Source organism: Panthera leo, chromosome D2 (genome assembly GCF_018350215.1).
Source record: "Panthera leo isolate Ple1 chromosome D2, P.leo_Ple1_pat1.1, whole genome shotgun sequence".
Classification (NCBI taxonomy): Eukaryota; Metazoa; Chordata; class Mammalia; order Carnivora; family Felidae; genus Panthera; species Panthera leo.
Genome location: NC_056689.1, coordinates 4,980,043 through 4,998,049, shown reverse-complemented (window position 1 = coordinate 4,998,049; position 18,007 = coordinate 4,980,043). Strand labels below are relative to the sequence as shown.

The 18,007-nt window shown below is 39.7% G+C and overlaps 1 protein-coding gene across 5 annotated transcripts in view; it reads left to right on the top strand.

Moving 5' to 3' along the window:
- Positions 1–16,545, top strand: part of PRKG1 (protein kinase cGMP-dependent 1) — a 1,249,639-nt gene extending 1,233,094 nt beyond the window's left edge. For all 5 annotated transcript variants that reach the window (XM_042907726.1, XM_042907722.1, XM_042907723.1 and 2 more), the window contains 6 exons: positions 1,214–1,355; positions 2,553–2,716; positions 8,908–9,030; positions 9,113–9,175; positions 10,478–10,544; positions 12,153–16,545. In XM_042907726.1, the coding sequence (XP_042763660.1) occupies positions 1,214–1,355; positions 2,553–2,716; positions 8,908–9,030; positions 9,113–9,175; positions 10,478–10,544; positions 12,153–12,251 (658 nt within the window). In that variant the 3' untranslated portion in view covers positions 12,252–16,545. The remainder of the gene's footprint in view (positions 1–1,213; positions 1,356–2,552; positions 2,717–8,907; positions 9,031–9,112; positions 9,176–10,477; positions 10,545–12,152) is intronic.
- Positions 16,546–18,007: the final 1,462 nt, after the last annotated feature.

Below are 18,007 nucleotides of genomic sequence, written 5' to 3'. Positions count from 1 at the left end.
AGGTAGTTCCGAGTCCAAAGACAATTGCAACATACAACCTGTTATTTCCCAATATAGATGCACTTCTTCTCAAAGAAACTTTTTCTTGACCTTATAAATTCACAATTCAGACTTTGTTAAAGAGAGACACTAGCATCTTTGTAATTATATTTAAGATTCTAGGGGCGCCTGGGTGGCTCCGTCGGTTAAGCGTGCGACTTCGGCTCAGGTCATCATCTCATGGCTCATGGGTTCGAGCCCCGCGTCGGGCTCTGTGCTGACAGGTCAGAGGCCTGAAGTCTGATTCAGATTCTGTCTCCATCTCTCTGCCCCTCCCCTGCTTCCTCTTTCCCTCTTTCTCAAATATAAAATATTTTTTTTTTTAATTAAAGAATTTCTTGGAAGAAAAAAACAGCTAAAGTATAAAGTTTCTGCTATGGAACCAAGGAGCTAACCTTAGATGCCAATGTTTTTTTCTTCCCTTTATTGTTATTTCATTAAATAAAGAGAGTGAGGACAGAGAGTGTGAGCGTTCTTTGCCAAACGTAAGAATCAAGTTTACTAATCTATATTCCCTTCTGAGTGCCTTTTTCCTTCTAATTATCTCTTTGCCCCATCTTTTCTAGTAAGAAGGCAGTAGTGTGGGACATAGGTGTTATTTCTCTTGCTGGCAAAATTTTGGAAAGCAGAATATTTAGCTTGTGATATATGACTGCAACACAGCATCACAGCTCATTTCCAAAATGGCTCTCTGGAAGCATTAACCTTTTTATTCATGCTCTTATGAACCGTATCTGTATTATTTAGGAAGATTCAAAACCAAGCCCTCTAAAAATAAGTATGACTGAACCGATAAACTTCTGCTTTACCAAACCCAACCCTTGATAGACAGCTCTAAAATAGGATTCGTCTCCTCCCTGTCCACTGCTGTGTCTCGTTAGAGGATAGGGGGGTGCTGGGAAGCTTATAGAAGGAGGTATGAAGCTGAGCTCCTCCTCGGTGCTTACGGGAGGGTAGAGTTAACTATCTCATTTGTCAGGGCAAAGCAGTCCTGGATGTGGTCTTCAAGGGCTTTTGAAAACCCAGGGCAGCACCCATCACATGGCATTTGGCTAGAGGACATTGGCCTCCAGGGTCAAAGTTTGGCACAGGAATATAATGAAATGAGGACAAAATAAATAAAACCCTATCAGAGAAATGAACATCTTGTACACTTTCATTTTCTGTGTCTCAGAGGTTCGTTTGAAGATTCTACGACCAGATTCTACACCGCGTGTGTGGTGGAAGCCTTCGCCTATCTGCATTCCAAAGGAATCATTTACAGGGACCTCAAGCCAGAAAATCTCATCCTGGATCACCGAGGCTACACCAAACTGGTCAGTGCCCTTTACGCACGGCTTCTGCCCCGCGGGTTTAAAACATCTGTTCATAAAGCTGTGTTCATTTCCTAACATTAAAACCTCCCTTTTCCTTTGTAAACGCTGTAACTTTTCTTAAGAGCCTATCTTTGCATTACTGCTTTCAACTCTTCTTTCAAATGAAGCAAAAGGTGTAAGAAATTAAATTGGCTAGGTCTTAATTAATACTGTCTTGGCAGGATGTGTTTAAATGGACTCGGACCTGTGGACACGTGTTCATAGACCTCTAGAAGAGCTTTGTAGACCTTTCTCTTGTCCACTTTCTGCCATTCACAGGGAATGACTACTTACATCATAGAAAACCATGAATCCTTTTAACATTTTAGATTTAAGTACAATCTGAACAGGAAAAAAATGGCTTGCTAGGCAATGTTATTTAGGCCATTTGAATTATAGTGATAGTAATGATCACAATAGTAAAATCTGTCAAGCGCTCTAAAGATTTACTGTAGGAGGGAAGTTCTGTTATAAAACATACAATTTTTGTGGACGTTGAATCTGTCAGTGCCTGACTCTATTTTTTAAACTTTGGGACTTTTTATTCAGCATATGGTTTTCACGGAAATCAAATCAATGGCTGTTCATCGTTTTAGAGAAAAAGGTTTTCTGCATTCGAGGCTCCTCCGTCCAGAAACATTTCTAGAAAAACGAAGGACACATTTGCATTGTATCTCTGTTTATGTGTACTCGGGGCAGGGATGCATTTTGTTACTAGGTTCCTTGAGCAGTCCAGTGGCTTCTCATTGCTAAATGAATTGTCGGCTTCCTAAATCCAGCAGAAATCATGCATATTCTGGAAAATGTGTCAAGTAGGTCCACCTAGACTTCAAAATTTTAAGTAAAGGGGTTATGGCCCGACCTCCGTGGTCAGGAAAGGAGGAAAAAAAGGAAGCTGTTTCTGGAAAGAAAGGTTTACCTGTATTTTTAATGATGTGAGTTTCAGCCTATACTCAGGTTTTAACTTTTCCTACTGACACTGACTTTGCTCAGGGAGGCTTTGTTTGAAACACCGATGACTCCTTTGGGAATATAGGACTGTAGTGATATGCATCTGTTTTTGTTATTATTCCGTGCACTTCAGCTAAGTACCTTACTGCTTTTAAGCTTGAAAATAAGTAAGTGCCTTGAAATAACTTGTTTTTCTCTCTTTGTAAGGTTGATTTTGGCTTTGCAAAGAAAATAGGATTTGGAAAGAAAACATGGACTTTTTGTGGGACTCCAGAGTACGTGGCTCCAGAGATCATCCTGAACAAAGGCCATGACATTTCAGCCGACTACTGGTCACTGGGAATCCTAATGTATGAACTTCTGACTGGCAGGTATGGACATTGGCAGAGAATTGCTGATAAAAATAGATCGGCCAACAGCTGCACGCTCCTGCCTTTGTCACTCTGATTAGACCATCTTAAAGCACATTTCACCATATCTTGGTCCAGCACGTCAAGTAATTATGGAAATGCCCAGGGATTCGTAAAACAAACTCTAAAATGGGTTGGATGAGGGCAGGGAACTCAACGTCAACGTTTGCCCTTATTATTACGAATTCCTTGTACATATGTGAGAATGTGGAAAAACCTAGTGTCTTTCTGTGAGATCTTTGAGCCTAGTTGCTTAGCCAGCAATGAAGCAAGGGAGGTAATAGTGGTATAAAAATATCTAGGGTCAATTATTTATAGAGGTAAGAGGACATGTTGACAAGTATTATACCTAAATGAAACGGGAATAGTTTGCAGGTCTTCTGTGTAATGCTCTTATAGCCATCAGCAAGGAAAAAAAGATCCCCAACAAAAAGAGAAACAAACACCCCACCGTGCCGTGCATGGGGGACAATGAGTAGTAGGGTCATTGTAAACCAGAGTTCAGAAGAAGGCTGGGTAGAGGTCTCAGACATACAGAGCAAGGAAAGGACATCCCATGGCTTCACTAGAAGGGCAATAGGGGGCAAAGACATGGAGAAGTTGTGTGTAGAAAAACTTACTGGGAACCTGAGGGCTGCCTGACTGGCTTTAGCACGAGAGAGAGAGGCCACATAGATGACAAGGGATACAGAGAGAGTTGGGGAAACAGGAACAGAGGGGACCCCCACCCCTAACACCACGAGCTGGAGTGGGGAGGAACGTACAGAGAAACGGTGAGTGGGTGCATCTGCCCCGGGCACAGAACCTTAAGTCATGGCTTAAAAGGGCAACTTCAAATAACAGAACCAGCCCTAGAGCCCTGCCAAGTGGTGGGGACTCCCTGTAGTCCTCAGGAGCTGGCAGGTACCTCTACTTATGTTTCCCCTCCACCTTGGTAGTGCAGAGGAGAGCAGAGCCCAGGCACCATAGCTGACTTTCCACCACAGGGAGCCCCAGCCCCCTGACCCCAGATGTCCCAGCAGTGTGGACACCCTTGGTCAGTGCTCATTATGACTCCAGCCATCTCACCAAGGTAAGACAGGCACAGAATACTCTAGACATGCCCTACTTTGGCTCTCCATGACTTGCCAAGACAACTCAGTGTCAAGTGCCCTGGGACCCCTGGCCCATGCCCACCTCGACTCTAACTGTCCTGCCAGGGGGCCCTCTGCGTGGAGGGTCCCATGACCCCTGGCTTCTACCCACTTCAGCTGTCCTGCCATTGGGGCCTTAGCACAGACAGCCCCAGAACCGCCCCAACAGGGAGGCCCAGGATCCAGAGCCCATGACAGCTACAGCTCTGTAGAGCCAGCCAAAGTCAGCAGGCAAACACGGTCTACACAGGGATGACCATACGGAAGGTCATTCCCTCGAGTTTAGGAGAAGCAGCTGTTCTGTAATTTGTCGAAACAAAGTCGATCGAAATGAGGAGAGAGGGGAATATGGTCCATATGAAAGAACACAAAACTTCAAAAAAGGTAAATGGAGATAAGCATGGGTGAACTCTGTGAGAACTTTAACCAATAGAAAACACCAAGAAAAGAACCAGAGTTGAAGAATACAGTAACTGAAATGTAAAATACACTAAAGGGAGTAAATAGTGGATTAGAAGAGAGAAGAATGGCTCAGTGATCTAGAAGGCAGGGCAAATGGAAAGCACCCCAGCTGAACAGCAAAAACAAAAAAACAAAAAAACAAAAAAAACGGGAATTAAAAAAAATTGAAGCTAAGGAATCTCTTGGACACCAAACAATAATTCCCATTATCTGGGTCCCAGAGACAGAAAAGAGCAGACAACATGTTTGAAGAAATAATAACTCAAAACTTCCCTACCCTAGGAAAGGAAGTAGACCTCCAGTTTCAGGAAACCCTAAGAATTCCAAACAAGATGAACCCATGGCACATATTTATAAATGTCAAAGATTATACACCACCAAGCAAGTTTATCATTCAGATTTGAAGGAGCAATAAAGAGTTTACCAGAAAATCAAAAAAAAAAATGGTTAAGGGGAATTCTTTATTAACCAGAAGAAAATAGTGAAAAAAAACTTCATTAATAAAAGTAAACATACAGTAAAGGGACTAGAGCAATGACTTATAAGGCTAGTATGAAGGTTAAAAGACAAAGTAGTAAAATCAACTACTTGATTTTTATTAATATTAAGGCATTAATATTTATTATTATAATTTTATATTATATAAATATAAAATATATATAAATGTATATTAATTTATATAATTATAATATATAATTATATAAATATATTTTTAAATTTTATTTTATAGATAATATATATTTTATATATTATTATTAATATTAAGGCAACTCATAAAATAAAAAGCTGTAAAATATGACAGTATATACACAAAGTGGTAGGGGAGGGTAAAAATCAAGTTCTTTCAGAATGTGTTTAACTTAAGTAACCATCAACTTAATATAGACTACTATATACTTAGGATGTTGTTATATATGAACCTCATGGTAACCACAAACTAAAATGTATAAAAGATACACATAAAATAAAGACAAAACCGTATGCTGCTTACAAGAGGCAAACTTTAAAGACACATGCAGACTGAAAGTGGGGGGGGGGGGGGAAAGATATCGCATGCAAAAGGAAGCCAAAAAAACAAACAAGACAAAACCAGCTTCAGTAAGAATACTTATGTCTGACAAAATAGACCAAAAAAGACTGTAACAAAGACAAAGAAGAGTGTTACATAGAGATAAAGGGATCTGTCCAACAAGAGGATTTAACAGTTGTAAATACCGATCCACCAACATGGGCGCACCTAAGTACATTAAGCAAGTATGAACATAAAGGGAAAATTGACAGTAAGACAACATAGCAGGGGACATTAACACCCCACTTGTGTCAATGGACCTGTCATCCAGGCAGGAAGTCAGTAAGGAAACAGTGTCTTTGAAAGACACATTAGACTAGATGGGCATAACAGACAGATATGGCCCATTCCATCCAACAGTAGCAGAATACACATTCTTTTCAGAATGAAAAGCACGTGAAACAGTCCCCAGGATAGAGCACAATTTAGGCTACAAGTCTCAATACATTTAAGATTGAAACCATATCAAGCATGTTTTCCAACCACAATGGTATGAAACTACAAATCAGTTACAAAAAAGAAAAAAAACCCAAAAACATAAAGAGGCTAAACAATGTGCTACCAAACGAACAATTTGTCAACGAACAAATCAAAGAGGGAATATTTAAAAATACACAGATACCAGCAGCAACAACAAACATGGAGACAATGTAAACAAAACCATCCAAAATCTTTGGGAAGCAGCAAAAGCAGTTCTAAGAAGGAAATTTGTAGTAGCAGAGGCTTACCTCAAACAGTAAAGAAGTTACAAAAATAACAAAGACAAAGAAGAGAGGAAATAATAAAAATCAGAGAGGAAATAAATGAGAGACCAAAAAAAAAAAAAAAAAAAAAAGAAAAGAATACAAAGGATCAATGAAAGTGAGTATTGTTTTCTTAAAAGAGAAACAATATTGAGAAGACTATATAGCAAGACTCATGAAGGAAAAAAGAGAATCCAAATAATTAATATCAGAAGTGAAAGGAAAGCAACAACCAACAGTACCAAAATGCAAAGGTTATTAGAGAAGGAATACTATAAAAATTATGTGCCACCAAAGTGGACAATCTAAAAGAAATGGATAAATTTCTAGAAATACACAATCATTCAAAACAAAATCAGGAAGAAATAGCAAATCTGAACAAACCTATTACTAGTAACAAAATTGTTTTAAAAACAAACCTATAACTAGTAATCAAGAAAACCCCAATAAACAAAAGCTGAGGAAAAGAGGGCTTCACAGGTGAATCCTACCCAACATTTAAGGAAGAACTGATAGCTAGTCTCCCCAAACTATTACTAATAAAAAGAAACCTTCATTTTATAAGACCAGTATTACACTGATACCAAAACCAAAGACACTACCAAAAAAGAGAACTGCAGGTCGATATACTTGAAGAACCTGGATTTAAAAATTCTCCACAAAATATCAGCAAACCACATTCAATAATACGTTAAAAGGATCACTCACCACGATTAGGTGGGATTTATTCTGGGGATACAAGGGTGGTTCAGTATTCTCAAATCAATCAACATCATAGACCACATTGACAAGAAAAAGGGTAAAGCCCATATGATCATCTTAACAGATGCATAAAAAGGTTTTGACAGAATTCAGCATCTGTATATAATACCCTCAACAAAGCGGGTTTAGAAAGAACATACCTTAACATATTAGAGTCCGTATATGAAAAAACCCCAACTAACATCATACTCAATGGTGAGAAACTGAGAGATCCAGAAACAATACAAGAATTTCCACTATCACCACTGTTATTCAACATAGTACTGGAAGTCATAGCTGAAGCAGTCAGACAAGAAAAGGAAATAAAAGGCATCCAACGTGGTAAGAATTTAAACTGTCACTGTTTGCAGATGGCACAGTACTACACGTAGAAAACCCTAAATACGCCATCAAAAAACCGTTAGAAATAATAAGTGAATTCAGTAACGTTGGAAGACAAAAAATTAATACACAGCAATCTGTTGTCTTTCTATTCACTAATAACAAAGCAGAAGGAGAACTTAAGAAAGCAATTCTATTTACATTGCACCAAAAAATAAAATAAAGTTACTGAAGATAAACTTAACCAAGGAGGTGAAAGACCTGTTCTCCAAAAACTATTAAATTTTGATGAAAGAAATTGGGAGCAAATGGAAACATGGTCTGTGCTCCTGGATTGTAAGAATTCGTATTGTTAAAATGCCCATACTACCCAAATCACTTTACAGATTCAGTGCGATCCCTATCAAAATTCCAATAGCATTATTCACAGAACTAGGACAAATAATACTAAAATCCGTATGAAACCACCAAAGACCCTGAATAGCAGAAGCAATCCTAAGAAAGAAGAACGAAGCACAAAAGTAGACACACAGACCATGGGAGCCGAACAGAGAGTACAGAAGTAAACATTTGCTTATGTGGTCAATTACTCTCCAACAGAGGAAGAATAAGTAATGCTAGGGGGAAATGGACGGCTAGATGTCGTGAAAAAGCTAAAGGATGTGGAAGAGATCATGGCAGGTGACTCTTTTAAGTTTAAACTCAAGGGGTGCCTGGCTGGCTCAGTCTGTGGAGCATACGACTCTTGATTTCTGGGTTGTGAGTTTGAGCCCCACAGTGGGTGTAGAGATTACTTTAAAAAAATATATAATCAAGTTTAAATTCAAGTAGTAGACTAAATCGTCGCATTATGTTGGTTGACAGAGGTGATGGGATCAGTTTCATCTCGTAGGTTGATCGGAGTAGACCTTTTTTGGGAAAGCGGCATAACCCTTTGGCCAGGTAAATATGGGAAGAACCTTCCAGGCAAAACAAACCGCATTCTGAGGTGCGAAGATGCTTGGTATTTCAGACAGCAGACATGGCGTCCTGATCCCAGCGAGTGAGGGGGGTGTTAGCAGGAGATGGAGTCCTATTACTGGCATCCTTGTAGCCGTCTAGTGATTTTGGACTTCATGTTGAGTATAATCAGTGAGTATAATTTCCTGACAGGTGCAGGAAAAGGGCTAGAAAGTGGAAGCCACATCTTGAATGGCCAAGGACAGCAAGACTAACAAGACATGAGAGGAATGGCAGATAAACTTGACCCATATATGGTTTGGCTGGGGGTGGCTGTTTGTATTTTTAATGTTTATTTATTTTTGAGGAAGAGAGTGCACGAGCGAGTGGAGGAGGGGCAGACAGGGAGACACAGAATCTGAAGCAGGCTCCAGGCTCCGAGCTGTCAGCACAGAGCCCAACGCGGGGGGGTGAAGCCGCAAGATCATGGCCTGAGCCAAAGCGGGACACTTAACCCACTGAGCCATCCAGGCACACCCGTATATGGTTTTGCTACATGATTTACTCACAAAGGTTTCCACATGGTTTTGCTATTAATCCAGCTTCGTTCCGTGTTACCACGACTAATATATGTCCCCAAATAAGACTGGTGGAGTTATAACAGTTTAGGATTTCTTATTTAGAAAATACAAGTGATTGTCTTTTCACCTCTCACCTTTGCAGCCCGCCATTCTCAGGCCCAGACCCTATGAAAACCTATAACATCATACTGAGGGGGATTGACATGATAGAATTTCCAAAGAAGATTGTCAAAAATGCTGCTAACTTAATTAAAAAACTATGCAGGTAAGCGTTTGGCCACGTGACCTTTGAAAGGCTCATGATGGGAACACGATTGGATCCCTTACAGTTGTTGTTTTCTTTCCAGGGATAACCCATCAGAAAGACTAGGGAATTTGAAAAATGGCGTCAAAGACATTCAAAAGCACAAGTAAGTGTTCTTCCCCTGACCTTTCTGTGGGAGGGTCCAGAAAGCCCCTCCCCGGGCTGTTCTTTTTAAGCTACTGGCTGTGTGACTGACACAGTTAGCCCATGGGAACACTGGAGGGGACGTTCAGACCAGTTAGCCTTTGGGGACAGCACAGCCGCACGCGACCCTGTGCCATACTAAGTGACCGATTCACTGAATTCGGTTTCTCCCAGCTCATGCTAACGAGCGTTGCTCCCCTCTGGCACCAAGAGGAAATGTGAACTAGATTGATCGATTGAATTCTAGGTGGATTCTAGAATTCTATTCTCTACCAGAATATCAAAAACACAAGTCCTCCACCATATCATGCCTCATTTCCTAGACTAAAACTGGAATATATTTTTCTACCCGCTTCCCAATTAGATGATAAAGTACTGAGTACAGCGTTGTTTTTAAGTGATGGAAGCATCTTAAATTTCAAACCTTACCTAGTTAATTGGATATCTGAGTGCTAATCTAAGACCCAATTGTTGTTTTTTATTAGTCTGTCTGTGTAACACCCACAGGAAATGCACATCTGTGCAAAAAGAACTTATTTACCAAAGTATCTATAAATACCTAAAACACCTGCTAAGAATTTGGTGTAAGCATTTGTTACTGCTGGAAACTTTTAAAAACAAAACAGAAGCAAAAAACTTAGTGTTATCTGCTCCTCATTTTCACAGAAAATCTGAACACAAATACCTTCATTTTTTTAACACTTAACTAAAAATGACATTTTACTAGAAATTATTATGACCCTAGTATTGCATATTCAATGCTTTCTTCTACGAACACAAAAACAGTACCAAGTCAGAGTTAGACCTGACTAATATAGTGATGTGAAAAGGTTAATTAGGCTGCCCAAGGAATCAGTGCAAAGCTGGAAAAATAATTTTCTGTCCTGACTTTCATGCCCTGATTCCATTGCCTTAAAATAAGATGTCCAAGTAGATCATGGGCTAAGTATACCATGACACTTATTAAGTTATAATGATAGTACAGGAACAAGGTCATACAGACATTGTGACGAAATTGCCAGGGGGACAAAGGAGTTATTTGTAACCGATGTTAAATATTTCAACAATTAGATTTTTAAAATATGCATTGTGTAAAACAACTGTAAAAGTTTTCAATGACACAGGATACATTTATGTCACGTTGAAAATGTTCGCCTTTCTGCTTTCCATCCAGTATGGATATTTCCACATCAAATATGTTGCAACGGGGTTTCAGCTAAAGTAAAATCCTTTAACCAGCTCCTTTTTCTCTTCCCTTTCCTAGATGGTTTGAGGGCTTTAACTGGGAAGGCTTAAGAAAAGGCACCTTGACACCTCCTATAATACCAAGTGTAAGTAGACTTCCCAGCGAACACTTGTGTGACAAGGTTTTATCCTGTGATCAGATTAAATAAATTATAGAAGCACCACATTAGAATAGTATCTAAACTGCAACCTTAAAAAGAGGCCAGTTAGGAGATGGTTATTGTATGTGTATTGTATCATTACCTGTTTATTCGTTCTAATTTATCCTTTTATCGGGCTCTAAAAGAAAAGGATTCTCGTTCCTTAACTGTCTTTTCTGAACATATCGGGTTTTCTGTGAAATAGCAGCCCAGTGAGGGTGACTCAGTGTTTGGACTGTATTAACTTGAAATAGATTTCAGTTGATTGCATTTTTACGTATTTCTGCTTAATGCTGCATCTTTATGAAAAGGCACAGACTGCTTTGTGGTCCTGAGCCTTTCAGGTATATGCTTCCTTCCCCTGGGACTAACTCAAGCCTGCTCTTTATTCAGAAGCATTTTCCTACTTCTGAGATTTATTTCTGTGTCAGTGCTTATGCCTATTCGCAAACAAAAACCCTGTTACCGTGGCTCACATAGCAGATTCTAACTGCGTTCTTCAAGTTTTGTTTTTAGAACAAGAGTAGAGAGTAAGCCTGAATTATACTTGCCTACATCTACCAGAGGTTTCCTTTTATGGATATACCCATATATATATTAGTGTATAAGAGGTTCTAAATATTATAGAATATGAGGGAAACTAAAGGATGGATTTTTTACTGCTTTTACTGATGCTCTACAGTTTGGACTTTGCCCAAGAAATTTGCAAGAGTTCTGACCAAGGTCAGAAATGGCTTTTATTCTACTTGAAATAAACACACACAAGACTTAAGATGGTCTACAGGGCTCTACCCAGCCTGATTTCTGCCTGCTTCTCCTATTTCTCAGTCCAGTCCTATCCTCTCTTACACAGCAGCCACATTGGCCCCTTTGGATCACTTCACAGCATGAAGCACTCTCTCTCACCTCGGGACCTTTGCACGTGCTACATCCTCTTTTTTGAACTCACCAATTCTTAGTTTTGAAATAATATTTTTTCGGGGCGCCTGGGTGGCTCAGTCGGTTAAGCGTCCGACTTCAGCTCAGGTCATGATCTCGCGGTCCGTGAGTTCAAGCCCCCCATCGGGCTCTGGTATGATGGCTCAGAGCCTGGAGCCTGCTTCCGATTCTGTGTCTCCCTCTCTCTCTGCTCCTCCCCCGTTCATGCTCTGTCTCTCTCTGTCTCAAAAATAAATAAACGTTAACAAAAAAAAAAGAAATATTTTTTCAAAGAGGCTTTCCATCATCACTCATACTCTCAACTCTTTTTTCTTCCTAACACTAAGCAAGCCTTATAGTCATCTACAGATTTTTGTGATTATTTGTTTTTAGTCCTACAAAGTACTCCCTGCCAGGGTAGGGCAAGAGCAATGTCTTTTTTTATTCACTGCCCTTAGCCCCAGTAAAAAGCACAAAGCCTGCCACCTGGTAGCCATTCAAACAACAGTCACTGATCGGGGAATGAATAAAGAATGCTTTTTAAAAATCTAGTTTGGGATTTTACTAAAAAAAAAAAAAAAAAAAAAAACAAAAATCAAGAAATCCCTTCTCGGTCACCCCCTCTCTCATCTGTAGGTTGCATCACCCACAGACACAAGCAATTTTGACAGTTTCCCTGAGGACAGTGATGAACCACCACCTGATGACAACTCGGGCTGGGACATAGACTTCTAATGTATTTCTCTTACCTGCTTCTGCCTTGCTGAAGTCAGCTTTCTCTGAGACACGGCTGACAGCAAACCTGAGGGACGGAGAGAAGATCAGTGCTCGGGGTCACCATGATGCCTTTGATCGATGCTGCTCCAGTAACTACAGTGGCATTAGGACTTCTTGCTTAGACGACAGTAGTGCTCTTTACATGTTTTCTGTTTGATCCTAACAATAGCAGTTGACATGGTGGTCCTGAAGCAAAGCCCTTCGCCAGTAAAGAGAGGTTTCCTGTCGTTGCAATGATCTTGCTTTGCTCTGACTGTAATTTGAAAGACTGTAAGAAATACTTCAACCTAGAAAAAGAGTCCGTACCTGGCTAGAATGGCCAAGATCAAAAAATAATGTATGGGGTCCGATCGGTTGCCGTGGTACCAAAACGGGGCTCTTCCTTTCCTTCAAGGGAGGCCATGGGATCTATGAGCGCAAGCCGGTGTCTATACCATACGGAAGAGGGCCACGCGTCTATGGGTCACGGCGTTCATGTCAAACCAGTGCTAGAAGTTTCCTGATTTTGTTTCCCAACAGTGCTGATGACGAGGCTGAATGTTACCTTTCCTTTCTGACAGATTTTAAAAATTGATACAATCAAAGCACAACTGCTATGAAGCCTCCCGGCGGGTATATATATGCGTTTTCACGGAGGATTGAAAAAAAAAAAAAAACCTGCATGACATTTGTTTGTTTCTTTTCTTGATAAATTGGCATGACAGAGTGGAAAAAAAAAAAAAGCAATTCACAAACCATTTCATATCGTTTAAAATATCGTGCTTCAAGATGGTCCTGGAAATCAGTGACTAGCAGCCAATTGATTTTTCTTTATTACCTAACATACTCTCAGACTGAGGCTTAAAATAGTCCCTTTTATAAAAATCAACCCTTGGGGTGGGGGGGTGGGGTGGAGAGGGATGAAGATCCATCCAAAAATAAAAATAAACTATATAGGTGCTATGTATATCTTTCATCTGTAAATGTCCGTGTCTGAGCAGACAACACAAATTCTAATCATCACCTGTGTAGCCAGAGACTCAAGCATTTTCACTACATTTACCAATGAAACTCCCGTCAGATTTCACTTACACAACATAGTCTAGGGTTGAGGGGAAAGGTGATTAAAACCCAGTCAACTGGCTTCTTGTCTTAGGCCTGAACCAAAAAGAAGAAGAAGAAAGCACAAAATCATCAAGATTTACCAGATGAGGGACCTTCCTTATGCGAGGTCAGGGAACAGGACCTGGCCAGGTGTTGATTCCCTTTTTGTGAATGAGCCGATGTGAGTTCATGCATGCGTGAGAGTAGAGGAGAACACAGGACCCTGATTTCTTAAGCAGAAGTTTTCATTAAGTAGGATGGAAGTATTGCAATCCTGAAACGTATCTGAAAATACCAGACTGATTTGCTTTTTCATGAGGGGAGAAGAATCAGCAGTTTAAAGTGAATCCTCTGTTGGCAGGCGAGTTGACTACTATGAGCTGTTCTAAGTAGCAGAGACATTTGGAAGCTTTTCCTGGACAAGTAGCGTTAAACCTGCGTAGACAAACGCATAATCTTACAAGCTGTCATCCTGATTTAGAGCTGTGTGTGAATTTGGTACATCAAATTGAAGGTTGCCTTGTTCCAGGAGAGAATTTTCTTTTTTTTTAAGTCAATCAAACGTAGACGGTTCTGCAAAAAACATGTCCACGTCGGTCATTGATTTTTTCATACTAAGACTACTTTAGAATAGGATATCAACATGTAATGATCTAAAAAAACATTTGGGGAATAAAAATTATAAGGGCATATTAAACATAATCAGAGTAACGTTAAACTTTCAAATTAAAACTTTGACCCCCCAAGATGTTACGGTTACTCTTGAGTTTTTCTGGCCTTTGCAAACAATTGCTTAAGATCAATTTATTCCCCAAGATATCCACTTTCTTCTACAGATTTCAGAATATAAAATGTACCAAGCTAAAATCCAGCTGTGAGTGCTACTTCAGAATTTTTATATTGCTTTTAACTGGGCTCGTAAAAGTACATAATTTCAATATCATGGTCCATGTTCAGTGAGTTTTGTTAAAAGAGTGCTTTAGGCATGCTAACGATTTGCTAGATACTAAGTTTATCTCGTCATTATTTAAGAGAATCTGTTCCAGCAGTTTTTCAAATGCCCCAGTAACCCCAGAGGTTAGCCCTTACCGTGGATGTTGAAACTATGGTTCAAGTCTAAGACAACAACGTACGGGTTCTCTGAGGAATGAAGAGAACATTCAGCTCAATGGAACTGTCGGCCGTCTCTCCCACCTGTCGCTCTGTCTTCGTTCATTTCACCTGTGGCGCTGCATTAGGATGTCTAAAGCAATCACTAGCAAATAAAGGTGACCATCTTCCAAAAATTGCTAACAGTCATCTAATCTTAGGCATTGAAATGTAAGGATTTAAATCCTGTCCTAAGACACTAGGGCTAACATTCACTGTCAGCTCCGTAAAGGGCATCTCACTTCATTTCCGAATTTTTCATACCCCTCCATGTTCTTACACTGGAGAACATCTGGCTAAGTTAGAATAGTGCCAACTCGTGTGATCTGTTAACTGACTTTCTTGTTAATACTTTGAGTCTGGGAAATAAGGGCTTTCTGTGCATCCTGACGCACAGGAAAACTGAAAACTGCCAAAGGAAAGGGACATCCCGATATTTGAGATACACTGAATACGCTAGCGAAAATGATTTCTGGAAATTTCCTATCAATGATTTTCATGTTTGTACCTTCTTTGTTACTCACATATGAATCAGATCCATGTGGCATTGAAAACAAATTTATTTTGATGATATTCTTTACAAGTCACGTTTCTTAAAATTACGGGATTTGCATGTGAATCACACATGTGTAACACATGAATTCAACTATTGAATTTTTCCGGTTTCATTTCTAAAGGACTGAGCTAATGGCGAGCTTAGAGAAGTCAGCCACCACACTGAAAATAAGGAAGTTAGAACGGATTCATACAGTAGAGGTGATCTGTGCATTATCCATAACGATGTTTTCTTTCACAATAGGACCACAGACAAATATTTATGTAAATAGATATTTTTGTGTGATATTTTGTGGTACATATACCTTTTTTTTAGTGTTTCACAGCATTATTATTTCATCTTCTTTGTACTGAATAATGTTTTTAGGTCCAAGTAGACTTGAATTAATGTCATAATTGTCAGTATTATTGAAAATTACGTCCACTGTACGGTTTCATCTGTTCCATAGTTTAGGACATGACCTGGCTATCTGGCATTGTTGCAAGTGCCTTAAATTCCTGGCATCCTATTAAAAAACAAATTTGGTGTTATGCTGCATGAGAGAGACAAATCCACCTCAAAATGTTGTCCTTTCTTAGCTTGCTGCGTTTTACAGTTCTTTCTGCTAACAATTTCTAAGCCTTTATTATATAATATTGAATTACAGAAATGATGAAGTTGTTCTCTAATTTCTGTTACATGTACCAGAGCTGTGTATCTGTTACTGAGATACAGCGTCATTTCTGTGAAATGTATAAATGTATGTGCAGGTCAAATTAATCTATGACATACTATCAGTCTGTACACAGGTATTCCTGTTTTGCTAAGCTGTGCAGATCCAGTTAAAAAAAAAAATTAGTGCAGTCAAGTTCTAATGCCTCATTTTATAGACTCCATTCGTAACGACCCAACTCAAAAGAAGATTCAGCAAGTGACACGTCGTTATGAAACCAATGACGAAAACGTACCTTAGCGCACTCCTCAACAAAACAGGATGCTTTCTGAGTTCTTGTATATGCAAATCACGTAGGAGGCAAGTTTGCAACAGACCTGGGAAGATAAACATTGGAAGCGTGTTGTTAGCCCTCCTCCTTATCTGCCCCTGAATTTACAGAACTCTGGGACCCTGACAGTGACTCAGAGGTTTGGGCTTTCCGAGGAAAGGGACATTTCTTTAGGCATCATCTGTCCACTTTATTTCATCGTACGATGTTTTTACAATTGGTCGGTTCTTTTGTATTCTCACAGCTATGGTTATTTGTCCTCTTACAATTTGTTCCACATGAAAGAGTCCTTTGTTAGTCAGAATGCAACCACTGTCATCAAATGGTCAGTGACCACTTGCACTCTTTTGGTGTAGATTAAAAACTTTTTCATAAAATTCACCTGCTTTGATTTGCTCTGTATTTTTCCTGCAGCTGTAGTTGCTGAGTGCCTGTTGTATACTTTATAGAGTTGAAATAAAAAAAAATAATTACTTTTGAACTTCGTTGATGTTTCATTCCAGACAAGATTTCGAGAACACGGTTGACGAATCTTCCTGCAATGGAAATACGCCGCAGCCCTATTTTAGAACGTCACTAAAACAAGAGAAATGTTACTTAGGACCCAGGTGTCCTTCACACCGGCATGTATTATGATCTGATGGAAAGCTAAGCTAGCAGAGCAGTTTAAAGAATTCAGTGGGGATAAGTCAGGTAAGTCAGGCCATCCAGTGTGAACAGAAAGGCAAATGCAGATACGCACACAAGCCCCAACCTCAGTGGTGTTCTGTGTGCCCCTACCCCTACCCCTCCCCCCCCACCCCCACCACACTCTCATTGTTCGGGCTACCCTTGGTCAAACCGTGAACTCGGCAAAACATCAGAAAGGTTAAGTCTTGTACAAGGCTGTGTGCTAAGACTTCTAGGAAAGGCAGCTTCGTGAATCTTTGCAGCCCATCCAGTCATGTCATTTCTTCTGCAAATAGAACTCAACCACAGTTTTCAGTATCCTTCCCTTATATTCTGTGATTTTCATACCCTTGATCTAAGAACGGTCGTCTTTGATCCTGGGAAGTTTTGTTTTGTTTTGTTTTGTTTTCCTTTGGTATTAATTACAGTTTTTGGAGAGGCGTGCAGATCAATACTCATGATGAGCTGAAGCATGTGAGCATGTTGCATTTACACCACTGTCACATCTTGCACAAGTTAACTACAATTGAAGTAAATCACACAATTACCTGTGACAGCAGGAATCGATGATCAATTTGGCTCGAATGTATTGTTGATCACGCAGCTTGATTAAGGGTAGATGTGCAAGCAGAATGTCAAGTCTCAGTTACAGCCCTAAATGTGTAAGGCACATAACACAGAGCAACCTTTTTTTTTTCTGAGATTCCTAGAGTTTTTCTCTTTGTTCCATACTTCTCCTTTCTGACTCAGAAGCCCCATAAACTGAAAGAAAAAAAAAAAACAGTAATGTTTACCTATTCCACCTATGTTTTTTGACCAGGGTGAGTCTATGGGGCAAAAAACAAACCATCCACATGCCCATTGGCGAAGCCAGACGAATTAAGGCTCATGCAATAATAATAATAATAATAATACCACCAAATTAAAAGAAAAAAGAGAAAGCAAGGTCTCGCTAAGAATCCTAAGGGTTGTCACAGATTTCATAGAAATTAATAGGCTCAAGACACATGTTCCAAGCCAGTGTTCTTTTAACATCGATGTCGTGATATGTATCTGGGAAATACGGTGAAAATATTTCCAGCACCACCCATGGTTATTTTGACATAGCCCCAGAATCTATATTTTTAACAAGCACCTTAGCACATTTTGGTGAAAATTTCTGAGGAAGAGAAAGAGGAAAAGAGGATTCGTGGAAAAGCATTTCAGGAATGATAACGTAAAAGACCAAAGAAAAAGTCCATAAGGAGTTATGGACATGTTTCCAGCCACCTGGC